The sequence below is a fragment of the Drosophila miranda genome (assembly GCF_003369915.1).
Source record: "Drosophila miranda strain MSH22 chromosome Y unlocalized genomic scaffold, D.miranda_PacBio2.1 Contig_Y7_pilon, whole genome shotgun sequence".
Taxonomy (NCBI): domain Eukaryota; kingdom Metazoa; phylum Arthropoda; class Insecta; order Diptera; family Drosophilidae; genus Drosophila; species Drosophila miranda.
Window position 1 is genome coordinate 632942 of NW_022881652.1, and position 18318 is coordinate 651259.

Sequence of the window (18318 nt, forward strand, 5' to 3'; positions counted from 1 at the left end):
CGTCATCAGAAAGAGGCCTCCTTTTCCGCCCAATTGGCAGGAAATTGTCAATGTTGGTGGCGAGGCAGCTTCTTGTTGGTCAGCTCTGTCTGGTGATTGGCAGGTACGTGTGATTTCGTGTGTTTTGGCAGTCTTTCCCTGTTGTCCGTATTGACGTCTTTTTCTTTGTTGCAGTGGCTGGCCTCTGGATCGACGATTGGGCACATCAATGGGCGCCGCCCGATCGCATGCTTTCGCGTGCGATGCCGATTTGTGCCCTCCATATTTCGCCCAGGCCATCCAGCGCGTCAAATGGATCGTGGTCGGTCCATTCGTCGTCATCTTCGTCGTCAATTGCTTCACAGTCCATATCGGATTCGGAGTCCGATATGGCTGCGGCGTCAAAGTGCGTATTTGGTGCTGGTCGTGGTGATGGCTGTGTGGATGCTGCTGCTGCTGTTGTTGTCCGTTGTGGCGGCACTCCTCCCGTGCTCTCGTCCCTTGCCTGCAGCAGGTTTGTCAATGTCGTTGTAATTGCTGCCAACTTTTCTTCCAGTTCTTTAATTTTTCTGGCATATCTTTCTAGCTTATGGGCACAGCTCCCATCGCACTGGGCGCCTGGCTGCTGCTGTAGCTGGTGTTGGCGTAGCTCCAGAGCACGATTTGGGATCGGCTGCATCGGCAGGACCCGTTGGTGTTGGCGCCCCTCGGCCAGTGGCTGGGGATGTTGGTCGCGATGCTGTAGCTTTTGCCGATGCTGCCGACCCGGTTGGTGTTGGCGTTGCTGCTGAGGCTGTGGGTGGAGTGGCTGTGTGGGTGGCTGCTGCTGCTGCAACTGTCGCTGTAGTGGCTGCTGGTGACGTTGTGATGGCTGCTGGAGACGATGTGCTGGCTGTTGCTGCTGGAGTGGCTGCTGCATTGGCTGTGGCTGTTGCCGTATGGGCTGAGGCTGCTGCTGCTGCTGCCGTTGACGCTCCTCCTCCCTGACGACCCTGTGGGCCAGGAGCCGCTGCCTGGCTGCCTTGTAGGCGCTGCAGCCCTTGTAGGCGCTGATGTGGGCGCCCTGGCAGTTGGCGCATTTGGGATTGTCGGCCCTTGGCTTGCTGCACTCCGTCGTCAGGTGTCCACCCGCGCATTTCATGCAGACAGCAGCTCGTCTACAGTATGCGCGGGTGTGGCCAAACACCTGACATCGATGGCACTGGGCGGGGTCACGGGAGACTCCAAGTCTCTCAACCGTGACGGGCCTCCCACCCAGCCGTCGCAGCGTCAACACCCCGCATTGGCCACGGTCCGGTTTGGGGGCAATCTCAGCCTCGAAGAGATTGAATTGACGGCTGCGAACGAATCGATCGGTGATTGCCCTTACAAACCGAACCGTGAACCCCTTGTTCAGCATAATGCTGCGAATCCAATCCGGCGGCATGGAGTGGGAGAGTCCTCGGATGAGGATCCTCAAGCCACGTTCCTGGCTGGGCTGATGCCCGAATTCGCCGTGCCGGATGTCATCGTCGGTGGTAGTGGCAGGGGTGTTTGTGATGGTGATGGCGGTGGTGGTGTTGGTGTTGGTATTGGCAGGTGTATTTGTAATTGTAATTGCGTTGGCGTCATTATTTGTATTGATATTGTCAGTATTGTCTATGTGAATGGCTGGTGATTGTCTATGTATTGGCCTTTGTCGATGTTGGTGATGGCTGTGGGTCTGGCTATTGGCATTTATAGTAGTGGCAGGGGCATGGGCAGGGGCAGGGGCATGTGTTCGCTGTGCAGATTGCGGCATAGTGGCAGGAGCGGCAACTGTGTTGGTGTTGGCTGTATTTGTTGTCCGTTTCTGCTGCCTCTGTTGTTGCTGCCGCAGCTCGTGCTGCCTCAACTGCTCCCGGACAATAGCCTCTAGCTCCTCCAGTGTCTGCCTTTTCTTCTTCGGCTTCCCAATTGGCGGCCGCTGCTGCCGCTGCTGGTGATGACGGCCCCGTCGTCTAGCCCCGTCGTTTTGGTGTTGGTGGGATTGGTGGCATTTGTGCAGGCTCAGCATTGGCCCGGATCGACCCGCTGCTCGAGCTCAAACCTGGTTCGACTCGCAACAGGTTCGATCCGGTCGTGTGTGTGTGTGTGGCGGCCCGTTGGCCGTTTTGGAGCTCCGCTCTTGCGCTTCGGCTTGCCGGCTCTCCTCCGACTTCTCCCTCTCCCGTTACTCCTGAACAGTTTTGTGCGTCCAAGAGCGTGAGAGGCGGGAAAAGTGGCAGTGAGAGCGGCGTCTTTTCGGCCTTTCCCTTTGTGGTTGGCGCGGTTTTTGTGACGGCGCTCGAGGGGGGAGTGGGTGTGGCCGTGGATATATCGGCCATGGCAATGGCCCACTCACTCGCAGGGTCGCTGTGGCGTCGGCGCTCTGCATTGGCTGGGGCGTTGGTTTTGGCGCCTGCGCCGAGGGCTCTGCTGCTGCTGCTGCTATTGGCGGTGTTTGTGTTGGTGTTGTTGGCTGCTGCTAGGGCGCCTCTGCGGGCCGCTCTGCTGGTCATGGCTGGCTGTTGGTTTGTGTGTTGGCGATCTGCTGCCTGTTTGTTGTTTTTAATTGAAAAGTCTCTTGTGTGTGTGTGTGTAATATTCGACGCTTGTCGTGCCTTCTTGTATTTTAATTACCCACGGCTAACTCCCAAAATTACAGCATAAAACTAGGCCAAAAAAAAAATTCGAGTTGAAGATCTTTTGAGCTTTGATAAAGCTTATCAACAGCTGTTTTATCAACAGGTAACGACGCGTTGGAAGCCCATCGATACAGTCAAGCTGCCCAGATGGCGGAACGGATTAGGAGGTGGGGGATCCAATTCGACGGACAGGATGATCCGTTGTCTTTCATCGAGCTGTTGGAAGAGCGCGCGCTTTCGTACGGGATAGACCAACCACTTGCCTCGAGCTATGGCGGAAATCCTTATCGACCGAGCCAACCGCTGGTTCCGCACCAGCAGGCTGCAAGGCGCCTCGTGGGTCAACTTCCGGCAAGAATTTTTGGCCTTTTTCCTCCCGCCGCGGTATTTCGAACAGTTAGAGGATCAGATCCGAGCCCGCAAGCAAGCGACGGGCGAGTCATTCAAGGACTTCATAATCGAGCTCAGGTTGCTGATGCACCACGCCGGGTACGATGATGCCCAAGAGCTCAACAGGATTTATGATAATACTCTGCCGGCATATCAACTGTACGTGCGAAGACACGAACTGCGAAGTTTGGCCCAACTAACGATGTTGGCTACGGAGTTCGAATCCATCCAAGAGCGGAATAACCCCACTGCCCCCCGGCCCGGCCCAAGATACACTAGACCGACGACGCACCAGACGCAAAACGAGGTCGAAGCAAACCGGACCTCCTTTCGGAAGCCCCAATGGGACACGGCAGGACCGGCAAGGAGACCATCGTCAAACCGACCCGACACTCCAGCGCCGGAAGTCGCTCACCGCATGGTCACCACCCCCATCGCCAACCCACGGATGGCCTGTCGCCGCTGCGGCGAAGCCGGCCATGCCTCCCACAATTGCACCAACCCCTCTATCCTGTTCTGTTGGGAATGCGGTAAGCGAGGCGTAAGGACCATCGATTGCTGCCGCCAAGACTCGTCGGGAAACGACCAGCGTCCCCGACTGGCACGGGAACAGCCGGGAACGACGCCTCCCCAAACCCAGAACTAAGCCACCCACTACAGATACAGGACGGCCGGATAGTGGCGAGGGTGACGATAGGAGGACGGGCCACAGAGGCCACTGTGGATACCGGGGCGTCCCGGAGTTTCGTCAGCGCCAACCTCGCCCGGCAGCTCGGCAACGACGCCGGCCTCAGGGAAGCGTGCGTCCAGATCCGCCTGGCAGACGGGTCGGTACGCGAAGTAACGCAAATTCTGTTGGCGTTCGTTAAACTGGACAAGCGCGAGGTACAGATACCGCTCCTAGTGTTACCAAACATGCTAGAGCAGGTCATCGTGGGGATGGACTTCCTCTGCGCCATCGAAACAACGATACAGTGTGGCACCACCCTCCTCCAACTCCGCGACAGTCGCCTCGCGACAAATACACCGGTAGTTACCGCCAGCCAGGTGCACACCCCGGAACACGCGCCTACGAAACCCAAGGCGACGAAAGATATGCCACGCAAACAAGGAATCAGGAACACGAAGCCCAGGACCCCGACGGAACGCACTGACCCCAGGTCATCCAACCAGGGCAAAATCTCGGGTAAGGCAACAAGGGACGCGAACAGACCCATCAGGACCCCCGGTCCAACGTCCTCGACGAGTGGTGGAGAGCCCGGAGCAACGATCGAACCCCCACGGCGGCGACGATCGTCCAGCGGCCCAGCGCCGAATACAACGACCACGTTAGCCGCCCCGGCGAGCGAGCGCGGTAACGCAGCCCTTTCGATAACGGAAACTCCCACATCCGAAATCGTCCTTACTGCCAGAAGTTTTCCCAGCCGAGAACCGGGAAGAGGCCTCTATCAGTGGAAGGGAATGCCTTTCGGGTTACATTCCGCGGGAGCCACGTTCCAGCGTACCCTCGACACGGTCATCGGCGCAGACATGGAACCCTTCGCTTTCGCGTATCTGGACGACATCGTCATCGTCGGCAAGGATTTCGCGGAACATTTGCGCAACGTCAAGAGAGTCTTCTCGCGACTGCGCCGGGCCAATCTACGGATCAACGCAGACAAATGCGTATTTTTTCCAGCGCCGCATAAAATACCTGGGTCACATGGTCAGCGAGGAAGGCATTCATACCGACCCTGACAAGATAGCGGCCGTCAAAGACCTGAGACCGCCCACTAACCTGAAGGAATTGCGGCAATGCATAGGCATGGCGGGCTGGTATCGTCGATTCGTCCCCAATTTCGCCACCATAGTGCAACCGATGTCATTGCTACTAAAGAAGGGAAGAGCATGGGCATGGGGACAGGAACAACAGGACTCCTTCGACGAACTCAAAGTGCGACTCACCACCGCCCCGGTGCTCGCCTGCCCGGACTTCAACGTCAAATTCTCCCTTCAGACCGACGCGAGCAACGTGGGTGTGGGCGCGGTCCTCACCCAAGAGATCGAAGGGAAGGAACGAGTCATCGCCTACGTCAGCCGGCGCCTTAACAAGGCAGAGGAGAATTATTCGGCCACCGACAAGGAATGCCTGGCCGTCATATGGGCAATCCGGAAATTGCGCTGTTACTTGGAAGGATACCGGTTCGACGTGGTGACCGACCATCTCGCGCTGAAATGGCTAAACACCCTTGAGAGCCCTTACGGGAGAGTGGCGAGATGGGCGCTGGAGCTGCCACAGTACCAATACGACGTACATTATCGGGCCGGCAACCAGAACGTGGTCGCCGACGCGCTCTCCAGGCAACCTTTGGAATCCCTTTCACGCGTCGAAGAAGAGGGCACGACCTGCCCGTGGCTCAGAAGAAGGATCCAACAAGTTCACGACGAGCCCCAAAAATACCCTGACTACACGTACGAAAACGGGCAGCTTTACCGAAACCTGGGGCACGGAGCCGACGATGACGACCACGTGCCGTGGAAGCTCTGTGTGCCCAAGGACTGCCGAGCGAGAGTCCTCCGCGAGTGCCACGACCAACCGACGGCAGGCCACCTCGGCGTACGAAAAACTATCACGAGGATATCCCAGAGGTATTATTGGCCGGGATTTTATCGCGACGTGAGGCGATATATCCGCGGTTGCGTGAGCTGCCAGAAGTTCAGGGCTACCCAACGCAAGCCAGTGGGCAGGATGCTCACTCGCAAGGCCGAGGAACCCTTCGCCACCCTGTGCGCCGACTTCGTCGGACCGTTACCCCGATCCAAACGGGGGAACGCCATCCTGCTAGTTTTTTTTGACACCTTCTCCAAATGGGTCGAGCTGGTGCCCCTTAAGAAGGCAACGACGGCTAGCCTCGAACGAGCTTTCAGGGAACGCATACTGAGTAGCTTCGGTGTTCCGAAGTTGTTTGTCTGTGACAACGGCACCCAGTTCACCAGTCGGTCGTTCAAGACCTTCCTGCACACCGCCGGCGTGGAACTCCAACACACCGCGCCCTATTGTCCGCAAGAGAACCCGACGGAAAGGGCAAACCGGACCGTGAAGACGATGATCGCCCAATTCGTGGACGATCACCAAAACACGTGGGACGAACTCTTGCCAGAAATGACGCTGGCGATCAACTCGAGCGTCTCGGAGACTACCGGTTTCAGCCCGGCATTCCTCGTACACGGAAGAGAGCCCCGACTGCCCGGCGCCTTATACGACGAGGTCACGCCGGGGACGGGAAGCGCCCAGGAAACTCCTATGGGTAAGGCCGCCAGGCTAAAAGAAGTGTTCGCCATCGTCAGAAACAACATTCAAAGGGCCAGCCAAGAACAAGGGAGGCACTACAACCTTCGCCGACGACAGTGGCGTCCCACGATCGGTTCGCTAGTACTTCTACGGCAGCATCACCTCTCAAACGCCGCCGAAGGCTTCGCGGCAAAACTGGCCACTAAATTTGACGGCCCCTATCGCGTGAAGGGTTTCCCGTCGCCAAACATCGTTCAGCTGCAGCACCCGAGCAGCCGGAAACGGATGGTCGCCAACATCAACGATCTGAGAGAATTCCATGACCGCGAACCCGACGAACGTGCCGGGGAGGCGGACGACCCAGGTACCGCCGAACAAGCGCCGGACCACGACAGGGGCACAGGTACCGGCTGAAACGAAGGGAAAAGGGGGGAAGGGGCGCCCGTGCCGGGGAAAAACCCGAGCGAGGCAAGCGACGACTGCCCGGATCCCGAAAAGTACCGACACTAGGTCGACCGACGGCGTAGCCCGCGACAAGCGTCTCCGGCAGTCCGAGACCCCACCATCACCGATCAGTGCCATTCCGCCACCACAGCCGAACGGTCGAATCGATCACAACCCAAACGCATCCGAAGATAACACAAAACCACACAACATGAAGGACCTACTGATTTTCCTCACTCTGCTAACCTCGACGCGCGCGCTGGTCAAGTTGAATGACTACACTGACGCGGACTATATCCCAATAGCGGACGGTGGCGTCCCCGTTTGGGCCATTTGGGCCAACCACGGATACCTGCACCACACTACGAACGTGACTTCATACGAAGATTACGTCGCCGAAACGGAACAAGCCGCGGAGCTGTTAAGCCTAGACCGGATGGCGCAAGTGATAGCAGCCGACCTGGACCACATCAAGAACCTGGTGGCCACGCTAAGGGTCCACCATCGGGGAACAAGGAGTATAAACCTGCTCGGAACAGCATTGAAGGTAGTGGCCGGAACGCCCGACTTCGACGACTGGGAGCAGGTCAAATTCCAACAAAAGCAGCTGGCGGAGTCCAGCCGTGGCCAAAACGAAATCAACTCCAGGATTCAAACCCGGATCAACGAGCTGACCCGCCTCGTGAACCACATCGCCAAGGAGGACAACGCCGACCGGGCCGAAGCCATAATAGCCCGGAACAGGATCATTATAACGGATCTGGAAGACCTCATCCTGGCCTTAGCCCTTGCCAAGATCAACGTGATCAGCCCCGCCCTTCTGGACGGCGCTGACATTAAGGAATTGGGCGAGCAACACCTCGCTAACATCAGCCTAGTGGAGCTACTAGAAGTGTCAAACATTCGCGTCTTCCAGAGCGCAGACCTACTCCACTTTCTCATCAAGTTTCCCCAACCGAAGCTGGTCTGTAGGAAAATGCTTATTTTCACGGTCCAACATCAGAACAAGATACTGGATTTCAGCGAGGGAGACATCGTGGCAGAATGCGGGCCCCAAACCCTCAGCATCGGGGATTGCGAAGCCACCATCGGCGCTACGTTTTGCAGAGAACGCGAGGGGATCACCTGCGCTCAGCAGATGGTGACCGGGTCCGTCGCGCACTGCGCGACTTCGCCCGGTCACTTGGATCCGATCGTCGTGGTGGACCACGGCACCATCATCGTCAACGACGCAAGGTTCACCGTTGTAGATGAGGTGGGGACCACCCAAGCAATATCGGGATCGTACCTAGTTACGTATTCCCGCCGGGTCTCGTTTAACGGGACCTGGTACGTGAATCACCTCGGCGACTCCAAAAGAAAGGCGGTGGTACCGGCGATGACTCGAATAAACGTAACGGCACACAAGGAAAAGCTAAGCTTGCCGTTCCTACGGGAGTTAAGCCTACAAAATTCAAACTACATCGACGACCTGAACGAGACGGTGACGATAAGGCGCGCCGCCTCCTATTTGTTCACCCTCGTCGTCGTCATCCCTCTCTGCGCCATCATCTGGGTGCTTTCCGCCGCCTCAAATCCCAAGGCCTTCGGAAAGAGCATACAGCACGAGACGTGGAGGCCGCCCCCGTAACCCCCGGCCAATGACGAACCGGCCAGAACAACAGAGACGGCGCACGATACTGTCGCCCCCGGCAGATCCTTCCCGCGGCGATACATGCCCAGAGGCCGGCCGAGCCCAGCGATAAGAGCTGGCCCTACACCTGGCCGATCGGCGCCCGAAATCCGATCGGAGCCCGCGTGCGACGCATAGCTGCGCTGCCCGTAAAACGAAAGTTACGAAGGGAAAAGACGACAAAAATAAAATATCCAAAAAAAAAATAAAATAAAATAAAGAAAGAACGAAAAAAAAATATATAAATGTCAATTCGGCAGATTCAGGCATTACATTACACTCATGACACACATTCATAAACCCATGCCCCAAACGTCCATAATCGTCCCACGGATCCATTTACCATAGCTTAGATTACAGAATTGCAAGCCCGCTGACGCCGGCTCCCGTGAGTCGCGCTGTCAGCGGAGGGAAATGCATGACGTTAGAAATAAAAGAAATAAGTCAGATTCCGAACGCCGAGCGAGCAAGGCGATTTTGATAAAACCCTACTATACCAGAACCAAAACAATGTAAGTTTTCGTCACGCCCCTGGGAGGCCCTAGAATTAAGAAGATTAATATAGATTAAATAGAAAATAGACACTCTCCCCCTCCCCGAACTCTACGCACCGAAGAACCAGCCATGAACGCCACCGAGAACACCCCAGCTAAGGCGCACCAGAGAGCCGCTGCATCAGCAGAGTCACCTCACGGATTTCTCCGACGCCGAGGAACGGGAGTCCGCTGCCAAGGCGGACGAGGAAGCCGCCCCGAAGCCAGGAGTAGCCGAAGAACCCCACACCTCCGATGGGGACATGTACGCAGATATGGAGCTAGACGCCGACGAGGCAGGGGCAGCCGACCACGAGGGTCCCCGAGACAGCCCCCCGCTGTTCTCCCGCCGACCATCCGGGTTCCGTCGAGAGAACCTGTGGTCGCCGCCGCCGTATAAACGACGAGCCGCGCCCTGCTCCCCGGAGCCAGGGTCACCGTCATTCGAAGAGGAGTTCGAAGATGCCGGTTCTAGCCAGCACAGCTTCCCGGAACCAGAGACGCCATCATACGCGCCGATGTTCGAACAGGAGTTTGAAGATGCCGGTTATCACCAGCGCCGCGATCCCCGAACCGGCCGTGGCATTTACCGCCCCGAGAGGGGGCTGGAGCGTTACACACCGAAACCATACAACGCGTACTACGACGACGGGGAGAGCGAAGAGGAGGAACCCTACGGTCGGCAATTCATAGCCGAAACAGAGACCTTTCACCACACGGTCACGCCATGGGGTTACGCGTCACGCGTAACCACCAGATGTCCGTAGACGTCTTTGTCCCTCCCGGCCGGAATGTCAACGCGTTCTTGAGGACATTCCGAGAAGCCGCGGAACCAATCGACTACCGCTCCGAACCGGCCGTCCCAGCCAGGGCAAGCCCCCCGCACGCCGAAGCGCGACCGCCAACGCCCGCATCGGATCCTCCCCGATGCCCCAATCCTCCCGAAGAGTCGGCGGCGGCCACGCCCCCACACGCCGAAGCGCGACCGCCAACGCCCGCATCGGATCCTCCCCGATGCCCCAATCCCCCAGAAGAGTCAGCGGCGACCACACCAACGCACGCCGAAGCGCCCCACGCGGAGGCAGCGCAAGGCCCTCCCACTGAATGGCCCACCGGGGCTACAGAAGAGGGAAACGCCGCTCCGGTTCGACAAGCGGAGCTGACCGAACCGGAGGAGTAGTGGGAAACGGGGCCGGACAGCGGGTACCCCACCATGACCCTACGGAGGGTAAAACAACCCGTTGCGGAGGAGACGGCGCCGACCCCCCAAACTGGGGAGTGGGAAGGACAAGACGAGTTGCTGGTGGACTGCGACTTGGATGAAATACTACGATTTCTTCAAGACGAATCTACGCGGGAGGGGCAAAGTCCAGCGGACTTCTCCCTGATCGAAGAGCTGAACCAGCCCACCCAGTGGGGGGTAATCGCGCTGGCAGATTGGCAGGTGAACATCCCAGGCCGGGCCCTACCGGCGGGCCTCATCGAGGAGATACACCAGCGGCTGCTGGAAGCGGAGAGGCTCCGTTTCCGAAGCTGGTCCTGGGATCAGTGCTACCGGGTCCACAAGCGATCCCGGGCCGCGCCTGTCTGCGTCGACCTCCTCCCGGAAGAAAGGGGGGGGGGTGTAACGAACCTTAAGAAGGTTCGTCACAGCGCGCTGCATCGCGGGATCGTCACCGCCTCATTTTTCCCCTTTTTATATCTCCAGTTTCCCTTAAATATATCGTTACTTAGCCTTAAGAACAGAGAATGCATACGATAAATGTACCACCAATAAAGAAACTCATTCCCCATATCGTTTCGCCTACCGTTTCACGACAGCCAATCCCACATACTCGTACCAACACATTACCCCCACCTCTAACGAAAAGCTCCCGAAGCACTGACAATTAGCCGGTAAGAACGCCCCCCACACCAACACATTGCCACGCGTTCAGCCATAAGCTCCCGAGACACGAACCGTTAGCCGGCGACAACTCCCCACCGGGCCAACACATTACCCCCACCTCTAAACTTAAGCTCCCGAAGCACAGACTAGCCGATAAGAACCCCCGCCCCTTCCCTTCGCGGCTTCGGGACGCTCCGCGAAGCGGCAGCCAATCTAAGCCGACGAAGACGAAGACACGTAGATACTGATAAGTTAGAGATCGGCGGCAGCGAAGTTTTCCCGAGCGCGCAAGCGCCGAGCAGACTTCACTTACGCGGAGACCCGGGCCGAGTATAGACGTTGTCCCGCGTGACAACTAAGATACAAGTTAAGAATCCTTCCGGGAACGTGACGAAACAACAAAAAAATATTCAATGTAACAAATTACCTGTATAACCAGCAAGCAAATAAATCATTATTGTAACGAGAACCAACCCCGTGTAAGTCATTTTTGGGGATCCAAACCCCTCCCCGGTCACCAACAACTACTCGCCAGCGAGCCACACTCACCTCCACTAACCCCGATCAATCCTCGAAACCCCCCCTCACGCAGGTGTGACACGCCCTGCGCCCCTCTCTCGACCCCCACAGGTAAGACTCGCCCTGTGACCCCTCTTTCCCGACCCACGCAGGTGTGCCTCGCCCTGCGTCCGCCTCTCTCTCGACCCACGCGGGTGTGCCTCGCTCCGCGCCTTTCTTCTCGACCCTCACGTCCGCCCAGTAAGACGAGCCGACCCCCCCTTTCGGAGTTCCTGCGAACTAAAAATGTCTTGTAGGAAGACCCCTGGACAGGACTGAGCTTACCTCAGCCTGGAAGAGGAGACATTACAAGCGGCGCCCGAGCAGGGACCCGAAGGAAACTCTAACGAGGGGTTCGTGGATTAAAAACCCACGGCAGTCGGGAGTGCAAGAGACAGACCAAAAAAAAAAAAGGGTGAAAGATAACCCCCCGCGTGTACGCCTACGTGCATACGCGGCCGATCGCTCGACCGCAGAAAAAAACCCACCCCACTACCGCGGCACGTAACTGTGCTCAAATCCCCACAATTCTAACGGTGAGGATCGCGAACGAGTCTACGTACGTGTACTAAGTGACAGTGAAAAGAAAAGGGAACACAGTACCTCAAGATCCCGGACGCTCAACCAGTCCGTAGGAACAGCGACGCAACGACCAAGAGAAGAATGGAGCCCTATACGGGGGAACAATCAGGTGAATACGACGGGGACGAATTGACCGTTGATCCGGGGGTCAGCACCGGCTGGGTCCACAAACGCCGCCGGGAAGAACTGGAAGCCTTCGCGAAAGAATTCGGGTTCGACCGCGAAGGGACAGTTGAGGACCTACGGAAAAGGTTCGCCACGCTGGTCGAAGGACCCCTCGAACAAGAGGCCTGGATTCGACTGGCGGAACTCGAACGGCAATACGCCAAGCCACCGGGACGCGCAAAGTCGCCGCAACCCTCTACTTCCGGGCAGGCGGAGAGACGGAAGGCAGACCCCAAAAGCGGTCTGCAGATCCCGAAGGCAGACCAACCGGCCCGCCCATCGTGGTGACCGCAGCCGCCCCCCAAGACCCCCGTCCCCAGAGGTCCGCCCCTCTCCCATGAGGGAGAGGCGCCTCGTGGGTCAACTTCCGGCAAGAATTTTTGGCCTTTTTCCTCCCGCCGCGGTATTTCGAACAGTTAGAGGATCAGATCCGAGCCCGCAAGCAAGCGACGGGCGAGTCATTCAAGGACTTCATAATCGAGCTCAGGTTGCTGATACACCACGCCGGGTACGATGATGCCCAAGAGCTCAACAGGATTTATGATAATACTCTGCCGGCATATCAACTGTACGTGCGAAGACACGAACTGCGAAGTTTGGCCCAACTAACGATGTTGGCTACGGAGTTCGAATCCATCCAAGAGCGGAATAACCCCACTGCCCCTCGGCCCGTCCCAAGATACACTAGACCGACGACGCACCAGACGCAAAACGAGGTCGAAGCAAACCGGACCTCCTTTCGGAAGCCCCAATGGGACACGGCAGGACCGGCAAGGAGACCATCGTCAAACCGACCCGACACTCCAGCGCCGGAAGTCGCTCACCGCATGGTCACCACCCCCATCGCCAACCCACGGATGGCCTGTCGCCGCTGCGGCGAAGCCGGCCATGCCTACCACAATTGCACCAACCCCTCTATCCTGTTCTATTGGGAATGCGGTAAGCGAGGCGTAAGGACCATCGATTGCTGCCGCCAAGACTCGTCGGGAAACGACCAGCGTCCCCGACTGGCACGGGAACAGCCGGGAACGACGCCTCCCCAAACCCAGAACTAAGCCACCCACTACAGATACAGGACGGCCGGATAGTGGCGAGGGTGACGATAGGAGGACGGGCCACAGAGGCCACTGTGGATACCGGGGCGTCCCGGAGTCTCGTCAGGGCCAACCTCGCCCGGCAGCTCGGCAACGACGCCGGCCTCAGGGAAGCGTGCGTCCAGATCCGCCTGGCAGACGGGTCGGTACGCGAAGTAACGCAAATTCTGTTGGCGTTCGTTAAACTGGACAAGCGCGAGGTACAGATACCGCTCCTAGTGTTACCAAACATGCTAGAGCAGGTCATCGTGGGGATGGACTTCCTCTGCGCCATCGAAACAACGATACAGTGTGGCACCACCCTCCTCCAACTCCGCGACAGTCGCCTCGCGACAAATACACCGGTAGTTACCGCCAGCCAGGTGCACACCCCGGAACACGCGCCTACGAAACCCAAGGCGACGAAAGATATGCCACGCAAACAAGGAATCAGGAACACGAAGCCCAGGACCCCGACGGAACGCCCTGACCCCAGGTCATCCAACCAGGGCAAAATCTCGGGTAAGGCAACAAGGGACGCGAACAGACCCATCAGGACCCCCGGTCCAACGTCCTCGACGAGTGGTGGAGAGCCCGGAGCAACGATCGAACCCCCACGGCGGCGACGATCGTCCAGCGGCCCAGCGCCGAATACAACGACCACGTTAGCCGCCCCGGCGAGCGAGCGCGGTAACGCAGCCCTTTCGATAACGGAAACTCCCACATCCGAAATCGTCCTTACTGCCAGAAGTTTTCCCAGCCGAGAACCGGGAATAGGAGCAACAGCCACTCGAGACACCGACCGGGGCCCCGACGCGCCCGTGGCCGGAGATCAACTCATCAACTGCCGGAGCCACCCTCCCCGCGTCGCCGAAGGTTTCACCAGAGCGGAAATCTGCGTCACCCGAACGAGCCACTGGTCTAGTACTAGCGGCATCATCGAGACCCGCATGTTCGTGCATCACGCCGAATACGACACGACCCATGTATTCAGCCGGAGTCCCGAAAATGCCCTGCCTATACACCCGAAACTACCCCGGTGGTCGCTAATATGAGGGAGTACCCTCGTGGGATCGAACCGCCAAGCGCGTTCGACATGACCATACTCCCCGAGGGCCGAAACCAGACCCCTGCTCCCGGAACCAGCCGGCTAAGCGAAGAGGAGCCAGAAAGGGTCCCCGACCCCTGGCCTCCCGACGTGGCGCCGCAAATCCAGGAATTCCTGGACAAAGAGCTGCCGAAGCTCGCAGGCCTCCGAGGGACCACGGACCTCTCGGAGCACACGATAGTTATGAGGGACCAGCGTCCCATAAAGCAACGGTACTACCCAAAGAACCCGGCTATGCGTCGGATCATCGACGAGCAGGTCGACCAGCTGATAGCAGAAGGCCTGATCGAGCCCTCGCGAGGTGGCGCATGTGTGTGGACTATCGACAACTAAACGAACATTCGATCCCGGACGCATACCCGTTGCCGAGGATCAACTATATACTGGAAAGACTCCGAAACGCGCTGTTCATCACCACGCTGGATCTGAAGAATGGATACTGGCAGATACCGATGGCCCATGACAGTAAGGAGGCCACGGCGTTCACGGTGCCCGGAAGAGGCCTCTATCAGTGGAAGGTAATCCCTTTCGTTTTACATTCCGCGGGAGCCACGTTCCAGCGTACCCTCGACACGGTCATCGGCGCAGACATGGAACCCTTCGCTTTCGCGTATCTGGACGACATCGTCATCGTCGGCAAGGATTTCGCGGAACATTTGCGCAACGTCAAGAGAGTCTTCTCGCGACTGCGCCGGGCCAATCTGCGGATCAACGCAGACAAATGCGTATTTTTTCCAGCGCCGCATAAAATACCTGGGTCACATGGTCAGCGAGGAAGGCATTCATACCGACCCTGACAAGATAGCGGCCGTCAAAGACCTGAGACCGCCCACTAACCTAAAGGAATTGCGGCAATGCATAGGCATGGCGGGCGGGTATCGTCGATTCGTCCCCAATTTCGCCACCATAGTGCAACCGATGTCATTGCTACTAAAGAAGGGAAGAGCATGGGCATGGGGACAGGAACAACAGGACTCCTTCGACGAACTCAAAGTGCGACTCACCACCGCCCCGGTGCTCGCCTGCCCGGACTTCAACGTCAAATTCTCCCTTCAGACCGACGCGAGCAACGTGGGTGTGGGCGCGGTCCTCACCCAAGAGATCGAAGGGAAGGAACGCGTCATCGCCTACGTCAGCCGGCGCCTTAACAAGGCAGAGGAGAATTATTCGTCCACCGACAAGGAATGCCTGGCCGTCATATGGGCAATCCGGAAATTGCGCTGTTACTTGGAAGGATACCGGTTCGACGTGTTGACCGACCATCTCGCGCTGAAATGGCTAAACACCCTTGAGAGCCCTTACGGGAGAGTGGCGAGATGGGCGCTGGAGCTGCAGCAGTACCAATACGACGTACATTATCGGGCCGGCAACCAGAACGTGGTCGCCGACGCGCTCTCCAGGCAACCTTTGGAATCCCTTTCACGCGTTGAAGAAGAGGGCACGACCTGCCCGTGGCTCAGAAGAAGGATCCAACAAGTTCACGACGAGCCCCAAAAATACCCTGACTCGGAGCCGACGATGACGACCACGTGCCGTGGAAGCTCTGTGTGCCCAAGGACTGCCGAGCGAGAGGCCTCCGCGAGTGCCACGACCAACCGACGGCAGGCCACCTCGGCGTACGAAAAACTATCACGAGGATATCCCAGAGGTATTATTGGCCGGGATTTTATCGCGACGTGAGGCGATATATCCGCGGTTGCGTGAGCTGCCAGAAGTTCAAGGCTACCCAACGCAAGCCAGTGGGCAGGATGCTCACTCGCAAGGCCGAGGAACCCTTCGCCACCCTGTGCGCCGACTTCGTCGGACCGTTACCCCGATCCAAACGGGGGAACGCCATCCTGCTAGTTTTTTTTGACACCTTCTCCAAATGGGTCGAGCTGGTTCCCCTTAAGAAGGCAACGACGGCTAGCCTCGAACGAGCTTTCAGGGAACGCATACTGAGTAGCTTCGGTGTTCCGAAGTTGTTTGTCTGTGACAACGGCACCCAGTTCACCAGTCGGTCGTTCAAGACCTTCCTGCACACCGCCGGCGTGGAACTCCAACACACCGCGCCCTATTGTCCGCAAGAGAACCCGACGGAAAGGGCAAACCGGACCGTGAAGACGATGATCGCCCAATTCGTGGACGATCACCAAAACACGTGGGACAAACACTTGCCAGAAATGACGCTGGCGATCAACTCGAGCCTCTCGGAGACTACCGGTTTCAGCCCGGCATTCCTCGTACACGGAAGAGAGCCCCGACTGCCCGGCGCCTTATACGACGAGGTCACGCCGGGGACGGGAAGCGCCCAGGAAACTCCTATGGGTAAGGCCGCCAGGCTAAAAGAAGTGTTCGCCATCGTCAGAAACAACATTCAAAGGGCCAGCCAAGAACAAGGGAGGCACTACAACCTTCGCCGACGACAGTGGCGTCCCACGATCGGTTCGCTAGTACTTCTACGGCAGCATCACCTCTCAAACGCCGCCGAAGGCTTCGCGGCAAAACTGGCCACTAAATTTGACGGCCCCTATCGCGTGAAGGGTTTCCCGTCGCCAAACATCGTTCAGCTGCAGCACCCGAGCAGCCGGAAACGGATGGTCGCCAACATCAACGATCTGAGAGAATTCCACGACCGCGAACCCGACGAACGTGCCGGGGAGGCGGACGACCCAGGTACCGCCGAACAAGCGCCGGACCACGACAGGGGCACAGGTACCGGCTGAAACGAAGGGAAAAGGGGGGGAAGGGGCGCCCGTGCCGGGGAAAAACCCGAGCGAGGCAAGCGACGACTGCCCGGATCCCGAAAAGTACCGACACTAGGTCGACCGACGGCGTAGCCCGCGACAAGCGTCTCCGGCAGTCCGAGACCCCACCATCACCGATCAGTGCCATTCCGCCACCACAGCCGAACGGTCGAATCGATCCCAACCCAAACGCATCCGAAGATAACGCAAAAATTAATTTTAGTTATTTATTTTAGCATATTTACCTTTCCCTCTTCTTCTTTCCCAACTATCACCCATTCCCCAATACCTGACAAGTGGCAACGCCATTAATGACCCAAAAAAACCACGCCAATTAGAACGAGGGGGAACGTTGTGAGTTGCTGCGGACACCGCAACTCTACGGTTATACCCGATACTAAGTCAGTATGGCTCTCCTCCGGCAGACGCCTCTAATATTAAACGACACGACAAAGAGTGCGTGCGAGAGAGACAGAAAATCATTCTGAGCGTGACGTCGGGCGCTGCGTAGCCACTGCAAATTGATTTGTTCCTATTGGCTATAAAAATGATCTGATCTGATCCAGATTCAGCAATCAGATAGATATGGTCATTATCTATGATTCTGCGTTTTTAGAGTATCTCGAATGTCTAATATTGTGGATGCAACAGATTTTCGTCTTTTGTGTGGGCGGAAGGGGGTGGGGCGAAATTTTGAGATACACGTTTTATAGTAAGATCTAACAGGAGTGCGGATACCAAATTTGGTTACTCTAGCCTTAATAGTCTCTGAGATTTTTGAATATCCCCAGATTTTCGTCCTTTGTGGGGGCGGAAGGGGGTGTGGCGAAATTTTGAAACAAACTCGTCTCGGTCCGATATATTAGGAGTGTGGATACCAAATTTGGTTGCTCTAGCTTTTGTAGTCTCTGAGATCTTGGCGCTAATGTTTTACTCTAAGCAAAGCCGCCTATGCTACGTGTGTGTTAGAGAGTGACAGGGCGAGAAAAAAATGAAATTGTTTTCTTGATGCTGGCTATAATAATATTACGATCCAATTCAGACTCCGCAGTCTTAAAGATATGGTCATTCTCTACAATTCTACGTTTTTGGTTTTCTCATATCTTTAAAATTGTGGATGCCACAGATTTTTGTCCTTTGTGGGGGCGGAAGTGGGCGGGGCGAAGTTTTGAAATATTTTTGTAGCAGTGACATATCACAGAAGTCTGGATCCAAAACATCGTTGCTCTAGCTCTTATAGTCTTTGAGCACTAGGCGCCGAAGGGGACGGACAGACGGACAGTC

The 18318-nt window shown here is 57.2% G+C and overlaps 1 protein-coding gene across 1 annotated transcript; it reads left to right on the forward strand.

The window, feature by feature from the left end:
• The first annotated feature begins 8815 nt into the window (after positions 1–8815).
• LOC117195197 (extensin-like) lies at positions 8816–10114 on the forward strand. Its single transcript, XM_033399839.1, has 3 exons — positions 8816–8824; positions 9051–9693; positions 9759–10114. The coding sequence occupies exons 1-3, from the start codon at positions 8816–8818 to the stop codon at positions 10112–10114; spliced, it is 1008 nt and encodes a 335-aa protein (XP_033255730.1).
• The last annotated feature ends 8204 nt before the right edge of the window (positions 10115–18318 follow it).

What these genes read in the sequence shown, in the direction of transcription:
- LOC117195197 (XM_033399839.1), top strand. An exon ending in GTCACGCGTAACCACCAGAT is followed by an intron (nt 9,694 to 9,758) that starts GTCCGTAGACGT and finishes CATTCCGAGAAG; the next exon opens with CCGCGGAACCAATCGACTAC.